This window comes from Pagrus pagrus (assembly GCF_965226575.1).
Source record: "Pagrus pagrus genome assembly, chromosome: 19".
Classification (NCBI taxonomy): domain Eukaryota; kingdom Metazoa; phylum Chordata; class Actinopteri; order Spariformes; family Sparidae; genus Pagrus; species Pagrus pagrus.
Genome location: NC_140203.1, coordinates 9,738,951 through 9,757,868, shown reverse-complemented (window position 1 = coordinate 9,757,868; position 18,918 = coordinate 9,738,951). Strand labels below are relative to the sequence as shown.

General features: G+C 41.1%; 1 protein-coding gene across 2 annotated transcripts in view; it reads left to right on the top strand.

The window, feature by feature from the left end:
* The window catches only part of ctif (CBP80/20-dependent translation initiation factor), a 54,276-nt gene that overhangs the window by 17,768 nt on the left and 17,590 nt on the right, over window positions 1–18,918 (top strand). For both annotated transcript variants that reach the window (XM_084383425.1, XM_084383424.1), the window contains exon 8: window positions 15,805–15,881. In XM_084383425.1, the coding sequence (XP_084239551.1) occupies window positions 15,805–15,881 (77 nt within the window). The remainder of the gene's footprint in view (window positions 1–15,804; window positions 15,882–18,918) is intronic.

The following is an 18,918-nucleotide window of genomic DNA, read 5'->3' as shown; positions in this document are numbered from 1 at the left end:
TGCAGTTCGCTGTTAAAAACTTCATGTTTCTCTCAATAGAACATCTCAGTCATGCTGTAATTACTGTAGCTGTTAGCTCCCTTAAAAACACACCACAGCACTCAGTTAACAGATGCTGTCCATCTTTTATGGATTTGCAGTGCCCTCTTGGTTTCATCAGCCCAACACGGAGACCACTGATCAAACTATTTAGAACAAATATCAGATGATAGCGATCGGTGGCCAATCAGTCGGACCACCTTCACTAAATCGACTATAACATTGAAAAAATGTTACTTTATTTAATTAACTCTGACTTGAACAGGCATGCTGAAGGATTGATTACAGAGTGATTCTCTAGTGTCAACATTTCCCCTCTCTGCTCATATATTTCAAAATCTGAAGCTAAAGGTATTTCTGAATGTGACGTCTCTGGCGTCAGCAAAGGGAAATAAATCTGCAGAATTAATTTTGCAGCTGTGTATACCATTGCACTCCACATTGTGTTTTCCAAGGTGATTTGTGATTCACATGGGGTGGCAGAGTTCACTCTAGGTCACCGATGTCACCCTCCTCTCTTCCTTCCCTGCGTTCTGAGCCAAAACATCTTCCATCTTTCATAGTGTTTGAGCCACAGTGTCTTCCTCTTTCCTTCCCCTCTTGGCTTCTGAGCCGAGCTGCGTTTCGCCTCCAGTAGCGTTTCAGCCAAGATGGGCCTCGTTGCGCCACCAAAATGGCTTCCTCATTGTATAGTTCCTGAGCCAAGATTTGCCGTTTCCGTTCATTCAGTCAGGGCCAACAGAGAGATGGGGTCAACTGCGTTTGTCTGGTGAGCTTGGGATCGGATATGTGTTGGCACTGGGACACCGTAAGGTCAGAGACACAGAGCTGGGGAGTGATTGGCATATTTTCTGTCTTTGTCACACTCTTAGCTGTTTCTGACTAAATTTGTCCTTACACAGTCTCTCTTCTACTTTGTGTCTATGCTTGGTATCAAAAACCTGGCATCTTTCAGTCTCTATCAAAGCCCTGTAAGATGGAGTCATGACTTGGTGATGCCAAATCTCTGATGCCCAGTTGTTGATGAGGCCATCCACTAACAATATCCTCCTTGGTCTGATATAAGCCCCCAAAATGATGAGGGGCAATAAAGTTTCCATTTTCCACTCCCAGGGCCAGTAGTTTTAGAGAGACCACGCTGTAACATAAAAACACTCAAACCACAATCACTGTAAACTTCAGCTGAACTGAAGCAGAGTGGTTTGTAATCAAGAGAAGTTATTTTTTGTGTCATGTCAAATGACAGTTTCAAAGCAAATTGTTAACCAGTATCAACAAGAATGCCTTTTAAATCATCAACTAAATCGGAGTCTACTGTAGTTTCTTCATTGTTGCTGCTTTTTCTATCACATGTGCTCTGTGCAGCGGAGTTATGTAGGAACATATTAGTATTGGATTGGGACTCTGTGTGGGGAGATACTCTGTGTGGGTAAATGACTCAGATGAGAGCAAGAATCACATGCAAATCACACCGATACAGAATATATCATGGAACTTGTGATATCTGTGAGCGTGTGAGATGGAGAGGAATAGAGGGCAAGTTTGTTTTGTGTTAGAAATTGTATGTATTGTGGTTTACTGCTTTGAATTGATGCTGTGTATGTGTGGCTTTCTGCTGACACTTTCAGTTTTGTTACACACACATGTGGATCCTCCTGACTGTAAGGAACCAGAACAATCTTATAAGGCAGGGGAATTTTCATTTGTTCCTTGTGACCAGCTTCCATGTCCTGCTTGTCAGCTAATGGCAGGGGTCTATTGTTATAAAGTACATGTACTTGTCAGTACTGACCACATACAAGAAAGCTGTGTGTCGACCGGCAACCCTTGTTGTTCGGGTGTGAGTTGTTAACAGTTTTACCAGAGAGACATTTTCCCGCTCAACTTCTCATTTCAATGAAACTGATAAATTTTGTGACCCGTTGTAAGGGCCCCACCTCTAGCTTGGGTACCACTACTCAACTTTGTAATTCACAAACCGATGCATCAACGAAATGTCAAATGATCAGTCACAGGGGACATTATACAGCTTTTAATTTGGATACTTTCAAGTACCTTTTTGCTGTGAATACTCAAGTGTGAGTTTGATTCCGGGATCTTAACCTGTCATGGAGTATTTTTCCATTTTTGTGTTTGCACCCTTGGTTTAAAAAAAGAATTGGAGTGCTTTTCCATCAATGACTCAAGTTCAAAGCATTATTTGTGCATTGCGGATGTTAGGTGTAACAAAGCAAAAACAATAAAGCGTCTCTTTTCCCCAGTCATCACCTCCAGCTACTGTACGGCAGAGCTACATCATCCAAAGTCCCCGTCTACGTTCCACACGTCCAGCCAACATTCACTTCCCCTTTCCAGGAGCCAGAATAGACTTACAAATAGCCCTGGGATGTGGAAAACATCTCGTTTGTGTGTGTGGGTGTGTGATGTGTGTGGGTGTGTGAGTGGTGAGAAAGGGCTTCCTCCTCCTGCCCTCAGATTCTGCTGCACCTCTGCCGGCCTCTCTGGAATGTCAACCTGCTCATACAATAACCCTGCATTCATGTCCAGTGTCAGGTTGTAATGACAGAAGCATTCAGAGGTCAGAGAGCAGTGCCGGTCTGAATAACTTCAAACAAAGACACACGATTTATTGTTTTATTGACTAACAATAATAATAATAACTAATGTTCATTTGTATATTGCTTTGTAAAACCAATGTTATTAAGTATATTAAAGTTGCGTTGTATAAGAATTTTAGTTGAAAACCTGGAAAAAAATAACTAAAATTATCAACAGAATGTAAAGAAATTACAGTTTTAGTTAGCATGCTAACCAGCTAGTGTTGGCCCATCATGGTCCAAAGCTCCTGTGCTAGCCATATGCCATCATATAAGCCATATAAAAACACCAACACTCACACTAATGGCAGCTACAGTTGGCAGCAGATATGCTGCCCCCTATTTGCTTCGACTATGAATTCGACAAGACACCAATTCTTGCATATTGCACTTTTCTACAAAAGGAAAACATTTATAAGATGATAAAGTTAAAAGAAGCAATTTAAAAAAAGTTCCTCAGATATGTCATTCCAGAGCAAAGGCAATAACAATTTGAACAGTTTTTACAGTTTTTAAATGTCAGAAACTTAATGTCAGTGTTTACAGATATTATTTAGCTGATTGTGTGTCCATAAAATAACCCTCACAATTTACAGGTTTATCTGTGTCCACCTTTAGTAATGGCCAGTTGAAGTTTCATTAAAGCACACACCAACAATTAAATTGTTACAGATATTAAATGAAAACAACAAAACATTAATTTAGCACAATAATACAGTGATTTCTGATTCATTAGCTGCTGTCCTGCTAAAAAGTCAAACTGTATAAAATCACATTTCCGAGTAAAGTGATCTATTTCCTGAAGCCAAATGATCCCATAGAAAAACTCCAGGTGAGAATATAAGCTGGATTCAACAACATACACTACAGTTGTCAGTAATTATTTTCATTATTAATTTGACATTATTCATTGACCTTGGAGAAATTGGAACCAGAGGGTTTTTTTTTAAATGTTTTTGCTTGTAAAATTACTCAAAAAATGTCCTATTACAGTAAATTTCTGTTCATCCACTTATCATTTATTAAGGCTCCATTCAAAGACAAATATTAAGTTTCCAGAAAATCCAGAAATTTTAGTGACTTAATTTTTCTCCTGGGAGCAGGAGATTTTCATGTCTCTTTACAGTTCCCTCTCTCATGAGACATACTGTACTGTAGCATGGACATTCGATCTCACTCACATGCGGGACAGCTCATCAACATGATCATGTCGGCATGATCCTCATGTGTATGTGTGTGTACATGTGGGTGTTTCCTGCGCCTACTGAATTTCAAATTATGCCAAAAAATGTTAACTCATCCCCACATCACCAGCTTTTTGTGAGTGCGTGTTAAAGACATGACATTTATTTTGATGAAACTATATCAGAATCATCTTTATGACGAATATCTTCCCATTAATGAATCACACACATCTTCCTAGAGCCATTTGACTAAAACAGTGTATTTGATCAGAATAGTCTCACCTGTGGGAAATAGAGTGGGTGCTTCTGTTTCTGTACAACTGGTGTGACTGATGCGACCTGATGTTCTTTCCTATGAGGTTATGTGTAACTATAAAAATGCCACATTATGAAAGTACTCCATTACAAGTAAAATGGCCTCCTTTGAACAATCTGTGTGTAGGATTTTGTGGAAAACATGTAATAGAATACTCTATTACATAGAAAAAAAATTTGTTTTGGTGTGTTTACTGGAATGGTTTGATCACCAAGCATTAATGATGCCAACACCACTGCTTGTACTCACCGTAGTGCTATCTTTTGGCTCAGCACATCAAGTGCTTGATCCAGGATGTTGCAATGGAGACAGGTCTCTGTAAAGATGCAGGCACAACAGTCTCTTCCCCGTTGCCTGGCCAGCCCCGAGTCCCATTTCGTCCATTTTACTTCCCTGCGACAGGACATTAGCCAGGAGCAGCCTTAAATCCAAGCTGGATTAACATGACTCCCCGGGGCGACCCGGCTGGTCAGGTTGGACGATTGATAGATGCTGTGGGCAGGGTTCGTCTAAAATCGTCCTTTCATTCAATCAATTTATCAATCATTATATAGGTTAAACTACCTTTTTCCTATTTTAGATGTGCAGTATCAGATTCACCATGTTGTACATTGGATGATATGTGGCATAGATTCTTCTTCTTGTTCTTCTTTGTCTTCTTGTCCTTCGTCTTCTTTTTCTTCAGCATTTAATCATTTTACACTCTCTCATTATTCTATTGTGTGTTTTTAAAAAATTTTTTATGTAACTGTCATTTTGAGCATTCACTGGCACAAGCATTTCCTTCGGGATTGATGTAGTTCTATCCTATTTTAAAGTCCACTACTCTTGATCTAAAACCTGCGCTTCCTTTTCCAATGCTGATGAATGTATTTCTGTCGTAGGTTATACGTTTTTCAGAATGAAAATGAAAAAATAAGAGATTAACAACAAAAATGTAGGGGCTACTGGACCGACATTGCCATGTTATATAAGTGGCGCCTGGCTGCAGCTTCATATTTACGACACAGACACAAGAACAAACCCGTTTTCTTAGTGATGGAGTTTTATTTGTGGCTGGATACAAGTACGTATATCCTGCACATTTATGAGTCAGTGTCCATATTAAGAGCACTTTATTATCAAAATGATTTACGGCAAACACCGGTTTTGCTTCCACGGCGTCAATGACAAAATATCTCCAAGACTGGAGGGCACCAGAGAAGGAACTGAAGGGGGGTAGGGTTAGACCAAGTAGAGAGGGAGAGAGTGGCCAGTCATTTAGGAGACATCCGGTCTGTGGTCTGTGAACAAAGCCGTCCAGCAGGGGAACAAAGCAGGAGTCTGGAGCTCAGATATTACAGACTGGTTGGCCCCTCTGTCTGGAAGTGTACGTGCCGCAGAGCAGGACTCCGGTTGAGAAGGGACACTGGAGGCGGGTCAGACTTCTTAGGCTGTCTGTCAGCTGTCAGTGTGTCTGCATTCCTTTCACAGTATTTACTCACACACATTCACTGTTCCTGTATGTTTTTCTGCTCACATCAAACGCGCTCGCCTGTCTTCTGCACGTCTTTTCTATCATCTTTTACCTCGTCTCCCTCTGGTTCTTCCTATTTGCTGTTTCCGTTTTCCTCTTCTCCTCTGACCACCATCGTTACGCTCTGTCCTTCTTTCCTCATGTCGTCCTTCACTCCTCCCCTCCATCCTTCAAATGTTGGTGGGCAGCAGAACAATATCCAGGGGGTCATGGTGACCGGCAGCCCCCTCCCTGTGGTCTCTTCCTGCTATTGTCCTACTGCTGCTTGGCTCCTGCACTCTATTAACCGCACACATACTGGCTTAATCACCACTGCTCACTGTTGTGCTCAGGCTTCAATCATGGGAGAAACACTGGAGACTTGAGTACATGTTAAAGCAGGATACCTGGGGAAATTTGTGACGAATTCCACAGAGATATTTAATAATAGTCCATGAGTGAGTTATCACATGTGAATTACAGCCAGACTGTGAGCAGGCAAACAAGATTAACCAAATGTTTTCTATTAGAAGTGCGTAATAATGAAATGCGATGCAATAACTTGATTTTATGCCCCTTTTTAATCAAATAATCAAATAAGAGCCGATAAAAAGAGATTATAATATGAAGCCAAATTGCTTTCTGTGACTTAAAGGAAAAGGTCACAGTAGAAGGAAAATTCAGTTATTATGTACTCGCCCTCATGCTGATGGAGAGTCAAGTGAAGTTTCTTAGTCCACAAAACATTTCTGGAGCTTCACAGCAAAACAGCGCTGCAGCATTCTCCTAAACAACTGAAGTAGATGGAAAAAAATGTAAAAAAAACAACTCGTCGGGTCTTCAGAAGCCTCAAGATCCAAAATAGTTTTGTAAAGTTAATATTTACATTCATTTTTAAGTCCCAAATCTTCACTGTATCTGCTAAGCTGAAAGTGCGCACCTCGTCTGAGTGCACAGACATGTGCAGCTCCAGATATGTTTTGTTGACTACGAACTTCACCTGGTTTTCCATGAGCACAGGGTGATTAGAAAATTACAGAATTTTAATTTATGGGATTAGAAAAAGGACGCCTTCGTCGCGCTCACAACATCTAACTGCTGCAGCTCAGAAAAGAGGAGCAGTGTAGAGGAGAGTGAAACATGTCGTCATCGATTTAGACATTTTTGTACAGCTTTAGGAGAAGACAAGATTACAACTGGCTAAACCTGTTGCACAAGTGTTCCAAGAGGAGGGAAAAAAAACACAACAAATCTTATTAGAGCTATCGAATATTATATCATCTATCTTTCATCACTACATTTTAGCATTTCCTACCCTCGGGTGTGCATAAACTACAAGTTGGAAACTCCTTTTTAAATATAAAAATGTGAAATCATCAGTTATCTTAACGACCATGAGAAGAAGGTTATCAGTATCGACCGGAAAAACAAAAAAAATCCATAGTGTGCATCCCTACTCAATTGAGGCAGCAATACAGTGCTAAATCAGTTTTTTTCACTGTAGGGAGCAGGCTAAATGTCCTCAGAGGAATAGTGTTCGTTAAATAGTCGACCTTCACAAATATAATGCAAACCAGACCACACATGCACACACAAAGCAGCAGGCTTGATCCTGCAAAGAAGATAAGGTGACTGTCAATGTAATGCAACACAGAGAGCACATATGATTGAAGTCTTTTTTCATCATTCAGAGAGATAGCGAGAACAGAGCTGTAGGCATGTGAAACCTGCTGCTGCAGCAGTGGTTGTCGCATGATTACATTTCTATAGGGTACTACAGGTTTTTTCCCTCTTTTTCTCTGACACTTTGATCCCACAATGGCTCCATCTCCTCCTGTAGCTAGACCCCCCCGAGCTCTTTGATGTACCTGTCTATCTGTCGGTGCTCTGCTGTGGCCCCGGCCTCAGATCACTTATTAAATGAGACATGGATGTCAGGACCTCACATCTTTGCCTCTTATCACTGATCACCCACCATACCTGACTGTGGCAGCTTTAAATCTCTTCTTTTGGCTGCACAGTAAGTCACATGAAAGACCTAATGTTGGGGATCATGTAATACGGAGCAAGTCATTCACTACAGGGATTTGATAGAAAAACAATTTGAGAAATCCTAAATGTTAACTTGTTATCTGACATGATAGAGCTCGACGCATCCAGGATCACAACAGCAGTACGTCAGAGTCAATATTGAAGGGTGTAGCGCTTCCTGTCACTTAATCCTTAAGGGAAAACAGGTCTTATTACAGCCTCCCTATGGTGATTATGAATCATAATATGTCACTTTTAATGATTTTAAATTCGACACAGTGAGCTTAGAAGGATTTTTCTAATGACTTACTTCCCTGAGGGTTAAATTTAGTTCACTAGTCTAAAAGAGAGGAAATAAACTCAGAAGTCAGTCAGAATTGAGCAAAATTTTTGATCCATATTAAAACTCACATTATTCAATAACCAAATTGTATTTTAAATGTCACTGAAATATGTGCCACTTTTTCACAAACTACAAAACATGATCAAAAGTCACAAGTTTACAAATAACATTTTAAAAAAATAATATTCAACATTGCGTGAACGCAGTTGTGTCGCAAATACGTAAATATATCTAAGCAGCGACAGTCAATTAGTTGTAAGTGCTCGTTCTTTTTTTATAAAGCAACATTTAACTAGGAAGACATGAATAAAAAAACTACCACTGTTGCATTTTAGCATGATAAGAATCAGTTTTGACCCAAAAAACATTTTGTAGTACACCGAGTTGCCAATTTATTAGATGTACCTTTCACAAATTTAGACAATTAGTGATGATCAGAATCAGACAACTTCTGCCCGACTGGTGTTTCCAAGTGGTATTATTGTTGGCGCTGCTGTCGCAAAAAGAACTGGATCATTTCCTTTTTCCTCAGAGTAGCAACTACCAACAACACGGTACAAAACATGAGTTTATTTATTCATATTGTCTAATAGAGATGTGAAAACAGGTAGGAATGGTGCCAGGCTGCCAGCCTGACTGAGTTGCCTGCCAGGCTTCACTTTCATGGGAGGTTTTCGTGCCCGGTGGCAGGCGAAACTGCATCGTGAAAGTGAGTTTTGTAGGGAACAATCCAGACTCAATTATTCTTCAGCCATTATACTGTGTAATTTACTTCAAAGTGGTACAATTAAGCTGATAACTTGAGTTTAACGTTTTTACTTGACAGACTTGAATTGTCTTTTCAGTTTTATTTAATGTTATAGTTTCATGAAATTAAACATATTTTATACAGTTACAAAACTCCAACTCACTAATAGTTGCACAGTATAACTAACAGAACAGCTGAAGCTAATTTTTATATGGACACAGAAAACAGAAGTATTATGAATGCCACATCATTCATTCAGACTTGGTAAATGAGCAAACTATCCAAATTATTTCAGCCTGCACATTCCTGCGTCCCTCTCTGTATTTTATGTGCTTGCTATCTTGTATTTACAGTCCCTCTCGCTGTCATACTTGCTCTCTCTCTCCTCTGCTCTCAACAACCTGTCCTGTAATGCCACCCCTGGGGCAGTTTTAAATTTATTGCTTTTGGCCGAAGGCCCTGGAAACATAAATAAGCTGAGAGAAACAATGGACTGACTGAATGAGCATCATACCAGGATTGTTATATACTAGAAGGGACAGGAAGACGTGCACTTGACTTGGCTATGCTATTGCAGAGAAAGTTCTATAATCGTTATTCTCGGTTTCTATTCTTCACATTTCCATCCCCATTCCCTTTTCCTCATTTCCTTACTTCCCTTCCTTGTTACTCATACCCCTTTAACACTGAAGCAACATCATTGTTATGAATGGATCAACAATGGTATCTGACCCAAGGCAATGACCCCTCTGGCAAAAACCATTGGAAAAATAACAACTTTTTTAGATGATACCGGAGATAAGTCGTAAAATTTGCAGTATGAGTCAAACTTTTGAAAACTAAAATCATGTATCGTGCTCAGAGAAGAAATGTTGCTGCTGCCTGGGAGCTACGTGGCGGAGTGGAGTGGTTGTAAAAAGGTTACATCCTCTCAGTTAACATCACAGGTAGCCTCTCCCAGTGACCTGTGATTTTCCCTGGAATGCTACGGGGTATGTCAACTTCCTCTCAAGGCCGACGTGCACACCCAAGCACATAATACAATGCACACAAACACACACACACACACACACCTCCGTCAGCGTTGTGCAATTTCAACTTCACAGCAAATCAGTTTTTTTGAGGGGGGGGGATTGTCAGGTGAGCTATGGCTGCAACTTCGATGTCACAATGATCTCTTTAAACTAAAATTGCAAACTTCCAGGATAAGCTTTGGTTAAAATGGATGCTTTAGTAAATTAGCAAGAGTCAACAAACTAATCTAAAGTAACCCACTCTATCATTCCCAACCGTCTCAAGGATATAAAAACGTTAATGAAAACATTTTCTGACGTTCAATTTTCTGAAGTTATCCTCATTGGTCTAATGCAGAGCTTCTCCCTCTGCGTTGACAGTTTCAGTCATTTTCATCCTCCATTTTGATTCTGTTCTTCAAACGTCACATGAATCTCATTGTAAAACTGTCTCTTTTTTTTTAATTAAGAAAACATCTACATTCATCCCTTTTCTGCTCTCATAACTTTCATCTACTCATTAATCTCCTCTGTGGTCTTAGTTTCCGATCTCCAGATACCTGCTTGGCAATGGCCAATAAAATACGTGCGAAGACATGTTGATGGTAGATTACTTTGTACTGTTAATGGGGTAATTCTGTTGTTTTGCTTGTGATTGTAAAGATGGTGGATAAAGTGATTGTACTGTAGCTGTGGAAATCTTCCATTTTTATAAAAATCCTGTCTGTATAATTATTTGCTGTGAAGTGTCTTGCTGCCTGACAGATGCTTGTGGATCTATCACTCAAACTGGACAACATGTAGATCCTAATGCGTATCTGTAGCAACACATTCACACATTTTCAGTATTACTTAAGACTAAACGGTGAAGAGGCATTTTCCTGCCATCATTTACCATCTTCATTGACTATCTTTGTTTTCATGACTGAATAAACTGATTAAACAAACTGACCTTAAAGGACAACACAATTTCATACTGTTTTACTTTGTTTATATTTGGCGGACCCTGCCACGTTTCCAGCTTCAAACAGTGTTCTGGGGCCCTTATTTTCCTCTGAAAACAGCTTGTTTATTCAGTTACGGAAAAAATCTTTCTGATTCTCATTAATATTGTAAATATTTTAATTCTATAATTTGAATTTATTCTCCAAAACTACATAGTGCCCCACTAACACCCACTAACATCTGGCATTTGTCTTCAGTGGGAAAGTGCCCAACTGGCATTCATTCTTGGGTCAAATGACTGCAGAAGTAACGAAGATTGCGTACAGTAGGTTTCTGATTTTGCCAGTCTGGTCTGGTGTACAAGCTTTAACCAGTTAGATTTTGTGCCAACCAAATGAACCAGCATTTGTCAGGTGTGACATTAGGTGGAGAGAACTAGCAGCATGTGGCTAGTTAGCAGGAGCCCCAGGATAGCTGATTATCTCAGCTCAAGGTGGTGCAGTGCTTATGTCTTGTTATGATGCACTAGAGTGTAGAGTTGTGCACACAGTCCTGTATACTACTCAGACCGATGTCCACAAGAGAAAACTCTCATCTGTAACAAGGTTATGCTGCAGCTCATAAGTGTTACACGCTGTTTTTGTAGCCTGCACTAAGACGCCAATTTATGATCTGCTGCTCGTCTGCCCTTTTAAAGTTACTGCATTACGCTGTTGATACAGCACACAACTAAACTCAACACTTCCTGTATCTGTTTCAAATTTAAAGCCCTCTAGCCTTCTCGTGGACAGACACCCTTCATTTTCTTTTTAAGGCTGTTATGGACTTGTACAATTCTTGTACATGGGCTACTTAAAATTTCCATCAAACATCTTTTCTCCAGTTTGACTAATTTTAAGTTTTATTGTATTATTTTTTATGTGAAATTTTAGAAAAGAATGAAAACATGACGCGTCACAGTTGACATGATGGACTGTTATTCATGGGCTCTTGAGAGCAGCTGTATCACCTGCGACAGCTAGTGGTGAAATTTGGTATTACCAGTCAGGTCCGATCTGGTATTTAGCCTCATATCAAATTGAAATGTTTAATTCTGCCCAACCCTCGTAGTAATAGGTATTTAAGCTGTGTCGGAAACACGACACCTGTGTGGACAAGCTAATTTTCGCCCCTTTTCCAGCTCAATGCTATAACATGTGTTGAGGTTGTGAACATTGGCGCATACATACTTTTCCATGTGTCTCACGCTTGAACATCGTTCAATCCGTGAAGGGTTGAAAAGAGACACTGAAGTAAAAGATATAAAAAAGTAACCTCCGTAACAACATCACTGGCCTCCATGCTGCTTTCTACTGTTACCTGTGTTCCGTCACTATCATGATGTCGAACATGACCCACTTGGGGAGAAAAAAACATACAGGCAAGCTCTTCTGCTAGCAATGGGAAAGGAGAAAGGGAAGAAGAATCGCCTATTTACCTGCATTTAAAAAAAACTCTCATAAACAAGCTAATCTTGGTGTGAAAATGTTCATATTATTTGCACTTGTCTTGCAAACACACAAATATGAACAGAACCTCTGAAAAGAGTCTGTTGCTGTCTAATCTCAGCCAACCCCCCTCGCCAGTCTCATCCCTGTCATGTCCACAGGGCTCGCGCTGCCTGCCGCGAGGTGAGAGGTCCTCTGGCTGGGGACCAGGACAGCACACGCCTCTCTTTGATCTGCCCGGCACTGGCTGCTACCTGCAGATAGCATTATTCACACACACACAGCGCTCTCCCTTTCAGCCACAAAGACATCTCTCGCTTCCTCCCCCTCCGCTTGTGTCGGATGCATTATAAACTGTGCACAGTTGTTGGTCTTGAGCTTTTCTCGGATGCGCTGCCGCTGTCCAAAACATGCTTTTGACAAATCTGAGATACTTAATAAAAGCTGAAATAGTGATGGAAAAATACTAAAACTTAAGGGGTTTTGTTGTGTGCATCGTTTGACCCTGTGTGTGAGTGTTTGTGTGTGTGTTTGTGTGTGTGTGTTTGCTCACTGTCATCTGGTTACCATTTGAAGGCAGAATTACAGCTAATGATATCCTAGAGGAAAACTACAGTAGCTAAACATGCAACAGTTCCTCCGTTTCTCTCTCCACCTACTTTTTCTCCCTGTCGGACCGTTCTGGTGGCAAGTAGTCCAAAAAAAAAGCTGAATTTCATCGATATTAATACTTTTGGGTTTATCTGTGGAGTCTTTTTAAACCCTTAAAGCTTAAAGGCACAGTTTAAGTGTGTTGTCTGCCTTTTTCTCGTTTGGTCGATATTACTGTGCCACACACTTTCTGCCTTTCACATCTGGATTCAATCAGAGCCCGACGATCCCCCAGCAGCCTCTCTTAGAGAGAAGTAGGTTAGAGCAGCAGTGTCAAATATCAAGCTCTCTCTCTCTCTCAAACTCATTTGAATATCTACAGTATGTGTTTCTGGAAGTCTGAAGAGAAAAATCTATAGACACTTGCAAACAGAGAATTTTTACTCCAGTGTGTTTGTGTTCATGCAGAACTGTGGCGATGCTGTGCCGGTACGCTGTATGATCTATATGTACACGCGAATGCTTTGTAGAAGCCATTACAACACTGCACAACAGTTTACAACCATTCACTCCAGCTTACGTTTTCTTCTTTCGCTGCCTTTTCTATATTTAACTGCAAGCCTCAGTGAAAAAAACGCGACTTTTTCTTGTGACTGTACACATTCAACCGCAAGCTCTTGTTACTTCTCTACGAGTGGAAACCAAAAATGCAAGCAAAAAACAAGAGTACCGTCTAATTAAAGAACAAACAGGGAAAGCTCGCAGTCACAAATATGCATTGTGACTGTGTCTAGATCCTATTAAAAGAGATTTAGATAAATATGTCATCTGGAGATAATTTATTTACTCGTCATGAGACAAGATGCACCGAGATCAAACTCTAGTTCCCTGTTTTTTGTTACGCTTTTACGAAGAAAACAAAAAGGAAGAAGTGAATGATGCACTGAGCCCTGCCTCCCTCTCCTGTGGTCACCTTCTTGCACAATGCGTTCGGTTGAGAATTTGGGGAAATTTGGGGCTTTTTGTTTTGAATCAGCCTGCAACTATTTGCTGCACAGTCTTTCCGCTGGGTGACATGGACGCTAACTGAGTTTGGATGTTGACGGGGCAGCTGGACACCGATGCTATGCGCAGTATCTGCTTGCAACATGGGGAATGTCTTGGACATCCTATGCATGACACACACGTCATAAACATTTATCACTGCATACTGTATGTGTACAGGTCCCAGTCCACCTAAAACTGTGGTAACAACAGCACATAGTGATGCTGCGCGATGGCCGAGTGTGCTGTTTGATTGACAGGGCTGATGTTTAATGGATGGCAGGTGGTCTTATTTCTTTTTGACAGGAAGTGAAGGGATAATACCTGACACGTTGTCTTCCACGATAGCATCGTATACCATAGCCACATGCCAGCAAAATGCCATATTCAATCAAATTTAAAATATCTGTTGTCTGTTTGCCTGAATACCTCATTTTGAGTTCACTTTTCTAGTTTTAATATCATTATAATGGTTCCTGTTGCTAGGCAACATCTAGTTAAACAGGAAGACTATGTTTCACACAGCTCTGCCTGGAGTTTGCATTAATGTTTAAATCAGGAGAGACAGGAATTTCACTGATTGCTTAAAGTCTTGAACATACTGAGCCAACCATGTAAGCAGAAACGACCAACAGCTGCCGGTTCAAACTTCTCGAATGTAAAAGACATGGAAATGGCCATTGTTTTACTCGTATCTGGCATTTCAAATGACATTTTACAGGTTAAACAATAATGAAAGTAATCATTAGTTGCAACCCTGCAGTCTATCTCTGTCTCTCTTTCCCTCTCACATTCTTACATGCAGATTCTTTCAATCTCTTTACTTTCTGTGCAGTTTTGCTAGGCAGTCATAACCCAAGCTCGAGACTCTTCAGCTAAGCCTTCATGTCACTGTCTTGACCGAAAGTTTAACACTGGTCCATTAGTTTAAGTTCCCACGACAGGGTTTTGTGCGCCGATTACCATGTGTGAACTGTTTGAAGACATGATCCAGGAGCTCACCAGCAGCTCACAAACTCGCTGCCAATGCCCGCTGGATATTTAGCAGACTAAATATCTGGCTATTCGACCCCCTGTTGCTGATCAGTCACGTAGTGTGCAAACCACAAAGACAGCAAGACACTCGATAGCAAGGAACAAAGTTGTGTGTATAGTCTAGCGAATCTGAAGAAGTCTGAGCAAGGCAACGGAACAGCAAACTAAGGTGGCCAGATGCGTGTAAATCATCACAAAGTAACATTTAATGGGGTTAAAACCAGATCTCTGTATTATCATCGCCTGTTAACAAAGACTGGGCTACACAGACAGATAAAGTACATCCACATCATCTGCCTATAGCTGCATGTTTGTGGTGCTCTGTGTGATTATTTGTCTTGCTTCACTGGGATTGGCAGAGCTGTGAGACCAGAGATGTGACTGCCTGTGAGTACATTTATTAATCACCACACCCTCGGATTTATTTTGCACTTCATCACCCAGCACTTTTGCCACTGAGGCCAATCAGAATCGAGAATTCTCAGTGGCCATGGTAATAGTGTTGTCAAGAAACAGGACATCTGTTAGAGATCAAGATGTGTTCATGCAGTCTGTCATACAGGGGCTTAAAGGACATTTCTAGCTGTAGACTGTAATGCAAACACACGTTCAAAAGGAGGTTCTCATCACTGTAGTCTGCCAGTTCAGGAGCAGCACAGCGAGGGGGGGAAAGGATTCATGAAGTATTCATAAAAAACCTGATTTCACGTCTTGATATGTAGCTTGTTTGTCTGCACACAATTTTGTCTGGCATTGATGATTCTCACCATAAACGGCTTCCTGAAGAAAAAGGCTGTCACTTCTCTGTTTTTGTTAGAAAAGAAAGCAGTCTACTTTTAAAGCGTTAAACAATTTGAGAGATTCTTTCCACAGAGTGATCTATATCGCTAGTCTTGACAGCAGCCGTCTCTTAACTCTATGATTTGTCTCCAACAGGTCTTCCCACCCCTTCCTAATGAGGCTGAGATCGCACACACCAAAAAGCTCTTCCGACGCAGGAGGAATGACCGACGGTAATTACGCATGCGAGCTTGCACACGCACACTACACACACACAAACACACACACACACACACACACACACACACACACACACACACACACACACACACACACACACACACGCTGCACACATACCGACCTCAGTGAGAGGGAATGTTTTTTCTGTTGATGTCAGATGTCAGTGCACAGCCAGTCCTATAGCCTTAACATCTCTCCGCAGCCAAAGCAATGTCAAGACAGGAATGCAGGCTCCACACTTGACTGCAGACAGGAAAAAGAAAAAACACAGCAAAGACATTCAAGGTTTCTTCATGTATAATAGGTCACTCTACATAATTTAAGTCTGTTATTCAGTCACCAGTGTTTGCCGACAATACTCCAACATTTAACCCATCGCCCTGTCCCAAAACTCCCAACTCTGCCACCCTGGCACTAAATGTTTCACTGGCACATCTGCTCCAATTGTGCACACTCTGAAATCTAATTTCGCCCAAGTCTGACTTCATTGGAACCAGGTCCTTAAGAGAAAGAAAAAACGTCTCTCCTTGGTTCTCTCGCTCCCTGCCCTGATGTCACTGGAAAACTGCTCTTCAGTTGCTAAGAGACAGGCGCAGAGAAAATATTTGGGTTGTATTTGTAGTTGAAAAGAGGAAAATTTAGCTGTACCGAACGGACAAAAGCACTTTCAGCCTTGTTTTTAAGCACAGAGAATAATTGGTTCTGTCCAGAGCTATTGTGTTTATGTGAGATTGGGTGCAGCACAGGCCTGGCAAAAGGAAAAGAACAAAAATATCAACTTGAACAGCAGTTTGCTTAGGTTTTGTAAGCTGGAAATATTAACAAGAGACCATCCTGTAGCTTGCAGGAACACTTTGGAGAGCAAGTTTTACATGCATGTGTGTGGGTGTCCGTATACATGTCTGTATGTGTGTAGAACCAGAAGTTAAAAGTGTGGACACAAAGTCTGAGGCCACTACCCAGAACCGTTGTTTTTATCTCTTCATATGAAGTGAGATTCTGACTCAACACCAACAGCCAAATGGGGAGGGGGAAATACTCACATTGAATGCTTCACTTATGTCAGAGTTTGTGACTTGCACAGGATCAGCTACACATTGACCAAAGACAGAGCCATGGCTTGCATCAAGGCATAACAGGCTACTTCATTCTGAATCTTCAGGCTGAATCATTCATCTAAAGAGATCCAGGATTTTTTTTTTTACAAACAGACGTAAGGAGAGTAGAATAGAAAACAGCTTTATTGTTGTTAAGGGGATGATGTGTCTGATGTTTGGGCAAAGGCTACTGAATCTGCACATGATTATGTCCACAGTGAAACATCGCCATGGACAATGACATGAGTTTTTTGGGGGGTGGATTTACTATATGTTATTGCACATCAGGTAGTGTGTCCCTCAGATTTGCCTTAAGGCAGAAGATGCTCATCACTGTCACTCTGACAGCCACCTCCAGTTGTCTAACCATGCCGAGAAAAACTTGTCTCCCGCCACCAGCGAGGGGAGTGAGTTCAACTCTCACATCTCTGCCAGGCGAGCATCCGACATAAATGTCTCTTCGTCTCCACAACTCAGCTGCGTTCAGTCTCTTAAGCTTGAAACAATGTCAGCTGGCTACACTGTGGAAGCTGACGGCACAATTGAAATTGAAAGAAATAAATGCAAAGAAATCTTATTAGGAACCAGGTGAAATATAAAGGTGGTGTCATCGCAACTATCCAACCTTGTCAAATGACCCTGCTGCAGTGTATAAAAGTTGAGGGCTGCCAGTTGGCACAGAAAATGGCCTCCACAGCTGTCCTTTATGTAGCTTAGCATGTTTGCTCGTCAAATACATTAACTGCATATGTTTGTCTATCAAACGTTCTAATCCTCTCACGTCTTGAGTTTCCTGACAGAATACAACCAATAGCCTGTGGCAATAAATATTCATTATCATGAGACGCCACACAGATATTTGTGTTATATTTTGTGTTGTATTGTACGTGATGTGTCAACACAGCTGGGTGAAGACAGGAAAACGTTTTCAGGTTGGAAGTCAATCATTAAATATGTAGATAAATGTTGATCGATGTGTTGTATCGAAAAAAGCACAAGAAAGAGAAACAGAGTGAGACTGAGAGATTGAGTAAAGGAAAAGTGTAGGCTGGCTGTGGCAGGAAGGAAAAGAAAGGGGGAGGCAGTGCATGTGTTTCTACTTTAGTATGCACGTCAAGCAGGGCTGAAATTAGTTGTGATTTACTGGAATGTGCTGCTTACCGCTCTGCGCTCCAAAACAGAAAAGGGCCAAAGAAGGTGCTAATATGCTCTTCGGTCGTCCTTTTTTTGCTCCTTTTTAGATGATCTGTTCATTACCGAGGAGCTTTTACACATTTAGACTTGATTCTGTCTGTCTTGCAATTGAATAAACATTATTCTAAAGCCAAACACAGGAAGCCTGCCTGCTTGGTTGAGCATCCAGTTTCCACACATTGTTGTTATAAACTGATAAGTTGAACAAACAAGTGCTTAAATATCATTTGAGCTGCTGAGAAGTTCTTAAAAGCGTTTGCGTGGGACTAAATGTCACCACATGGAGCAACGACTCTGATCTGCTTTATGATCAAGATGACGTCTGCTGTGTGTGTGTGTACGTATGTGCACTCGAGGAAAAGTACACTGCCGGTCTGCTTGTTTTCCTCCCCCTCCTCGTGTCCTCTAGCCACAATGAGTCAAAGTTATTAACATTATCTCCAGTTTATGTACGACTTTTCTGAGTTGTGAATCTTAAAACTTGTTTAGAAAAAAACAGTGTGAAGAGTGATGCAGTTGTGCAGTCAGGCATTTAAAACCTGTCTCCCCACAGTCCATTAAACCAGTGTGTTGTGGCCCGTGTGAAGCTCTGGCCGTGTTATTGACTGTCTAGCCTGCAGGCTTCTCTTCCCCCCCGGGCCCATTGATTTGGTAGTCTGGGTCAACCAATGGTCCAATGGTTCCACGAGTGCATCCACAGCAAACAGCCATGATCAATCACCGCCTTCCTACCTCCTCC